This window comes from Phalaenopsis equestris, unplaced genomic scaffold, assembly GCF_001263595.1.
Source record: "Phalaenopsis equestris unplaced genomic scaffold, ASM126359v1 Scaffold206887, whole genome shotgun sequence".
NCBI lineage: Eukaryota > Viridiplantae > Streptophyta > Magnoliopsida > Asparagales > Orchidaceae > Phalaenopsis > Phalaenopsis equestris.
Genome location: NW_018226259.1, coordinates 1 through 2,913, shown reverse-complemented (window position 1 = coordinate 2,913; position 2,913 = coordinate 1). Strand labels below are relative to the sequence as shown.

At 38.7% G+C, this 2,913-nt stretch overlaps 1 protein-coding gene across 2 annotated transcripts; it reads left to right on the top strand.

Moving 5' to 3' along the window:
* Positions 1-27: 27 nt before the first annotated feature.
* Positions 28-1,914, top strand: LOC110036458 (pentatricopeptide repeat-containing protein At3g53360, mitochondrial-like). 2 transcript variants are annotated; one of them, XM_020740908.1, is made up of 2 exons: positions 28-127; positions 217-1,914. In XM_020740908.1, exon 2 carries the CDS (start codon positions 290-292, stop codon positions 1,718-1,720), a length of 1,431 nt encoding a protein of 476 aa, XP_020596567.1. In that variant the 5' UTR covers positions 28-127; positions 217-289; the 3' UTR covers positions 1,721-1,914. The 2 variants fall into 2 exon arrangements, with proteins under 2 accessions (XP_020596567.1, XP_020596568.1); XM_020740909.1 differs by having other exon boundaries at positions 30-74.
* Positions 1,915-2,913: the final 999 nt, after the last annotated feature.

Below are 2,913 nucleotides of genomic sequence, written 5' to 3'. Positions count from 1 at the left end.
TAGCGTGTGTATCATGCACGAAGAAGCTCTGCTTCTTTTCGGAGAAGAAAGGAAGTTTGGTTATTTTAAACCAAGTGAGTTCAGTTTTGGAATCCTCATAAAGGCCTGCTCTGATCTCACTAAAGAAGTAGGAATGCAATTTCATGGTTTGATGTTCAAATATGGTCTAAATTCTAACTGTTTTGCTGGAACTTCTCTTATTGACATGTATGGCAGGCTTGGATTCATACAGAGCTTGGAAGACGCTTTTGAGGAAATCCACTCTTGTGACATCGCTCTGTACAATGCAATGATTGGCGGTTTCTCGAGAAATGGGCTCGATTCGATCGCTTTGGATTGTTTCATTGAACTGTTATTCGAAGGGTTCGCGCCCAATGAGTGCACCTTAGCTTCTGCACTCAAATCTTGTGCTGTTTTGAAGTCTGATAACTGTGGAAGAATGATTCATGGAGTTGCAGAGAAGTCGAAATTCTGCGAAAATCTCGTAGTAAAAACCGCTCTGATAGATATGTATATGAAGTGTGGGAAGGCAGAGGAAAGTTGCAGAATCTTTGATTCCATGTTTGAAAGAAACACAGTTTGTTATAATTCCATGATTTTCGGGTTAGCCCAAAATGGATATTTTGATGAAGCAGTGAGACTTTCGATCGAGATGAAGTCACTCTATATAGAACTTGACTCATCAACATTCGTCGCCTTGATGAACTCTTGTTTGGAGCACGAGTTCACCATCTATGGTGATGCTGTTAAACACGGATTTGGTTCGAACCTTATGATCATAAACACCCTTCTTAGTTGCCTTATCAAGAGAGGATCTGTCGAAGAAGCTCTCGAATTGTTCGAAAAGATGAGTGAGAGAGATGTTGTTTCTTGGACGGCTATTATTTCAGGACTCACCCAATTGGATCTTCATTATAATTGTATTGAATTTTTTAAATCAATGTGTTCTTCTGAGATCTCTCCTAATAGCTTCACCTTTTCCAGTGCTTTGAAGGCTTGTGGGAGCTTAGCTAATATAAAGCAAGGCAGATGTATTCATGCTTGTGGAATCAAGCATGGTGTCATGGATGAGTTCACCAACAGCTCTCTTCTAGACATGTACCCAAAATGTGGGGCTTTGGAAGATGGTAGAGCACTTTTCGACGAGATTGGGAGTAAAGATATAGTCTCATGGAACACGATGATCACCGCATATGCGCAACATGGTCGAGGACAAGAGGCTCTAGGGATGTACATGATGATGCAAGATCGAAATTTGGAGCCAAATCATGTTACTTTCGTGTCGCTTCTGTCAGCATGCAGTCACTGCGGAATGGTGGAAGTTGGAATTCAGCTTTTCGAGCTTATGGTTTCGAAGCATGGAATCGTTCCTCTTATGGAGCACCATGCCTGCATGGTTTACTTGTTTGGTCGGGCGGGGTTTTTGGATCGAGCAAAGTTGTTCATTGATGCTATGCCATCGGAGCCGGATGCGTCGATATGGACAGTGTTTTTGGCGGCTTGTAAGCTCCATGGCGACTTTGAGTTAGCGCAATTGGCGAGGAAGAAGCTTAGTGGAATGGTTTGGGAAGATAAGCCAACAGTTGTTCTTATGTCTAATATGCTGTCTGAAGTAGGGAAATGGGATGATGCTGAGGAGGAGAGGAAGAGAATCAGCATGGAGGGGGTGAGAAAGGAGCCTGGATTGAGCTGGGTGCAGATTGCAGAAACTTTTGCTTGAATGTTTCAAAGAGAGCGTTTTTTATATTGCTTGCTTCTGCAAAATTGCACCTGATGATTTGAGGGGAATGAAAGAAGGGGAATTTACATACATGTCACCTAATTTCTGTGTATTTACATGTGTGATAACTAAACTTTACTTTTTTTTTTTACATTTATATCACCCAAATCTTTCATATCATATAAAAATTGCCTAAATTTGTTTGCAACCTAAAAATTTAAGCTTATGTAAGTTATATGTACCTTATAATTATAATTGTAAGTATTAAGAGAATTATGACATTTGTTGGAAATATTCCTTGTAATTATCAACAACAAACCATTGGTATCACACTCTCCCACAATCGAATTTTGATTGGAAAATGCTACATTTGGGTTTATTCGACCGACCTGCCTGCTATAAGGAGCCAAGCAGTTGACGGTGGCCCGATGATGGCTAGTACTACTGATATCTTCAATCAATAATTCAAATAATCAACATTGTACGTCTCGTCATCGTAAGCGCATCGATAGTGATAACCAACGCTTTGATACTTGGATTAAGGCACTATTGTAGATAAGGTCCGAAGCTCTCATTTGTGATCACGAAAAAAAATGATGGCAACATCCTACCATTTTAACACGAATATTCTCTCCTCCCTAAATGAATGTATCTTTGAAAGGGTTGGTGTAGCTCAAGTGGCAGACAAACTTAGAGATGTACGCTATAAACTTTCATATTATATTAGCGTGTGTATCATGCACGTAGCTATATTCTCAATGTACGCTAAAATTGCATTCTCGATGTGCATTTACATAAAAACATGAAATGTTATATTATATTTTGTTTTTTAGGTCCATTTACACGCAAACGAGACAATTTTTACGTACTTACATATCTGACCTATACTTTCATATTTACATGCATGCCACCCAAATCTTTTAACTTCATAAAATTGATTGTTACTTAATTCACGCAAAGATGTATAACCACAAATATTATAAATGTGGTTATAAAATTAGATACGTAAATGCTATATCAATTGAGTCGGTGTAAATTAACCGAACACGAACGAACATAGCTTCTGTTCGTGTTCAGTTCATTTGAAATTTAATTTATTTGAAATAAGCTCGTGTTTAAAATTGTTCATGAAATCACTGTTGGTGTTTGTTTTTTAACGAACGAGCCAAACACAAATTGTTCGCGACCGACGA

Bases quoted from the DNA above. Each gene is read 5' to 3' on its own strand.
- LOC110036458 (XM_020740908.1), top strand. From the start codon at position 290: ATGATTGGCGGTTTCTCGAGAAATGGGCTCGATTCGATCGCTTTGGAT.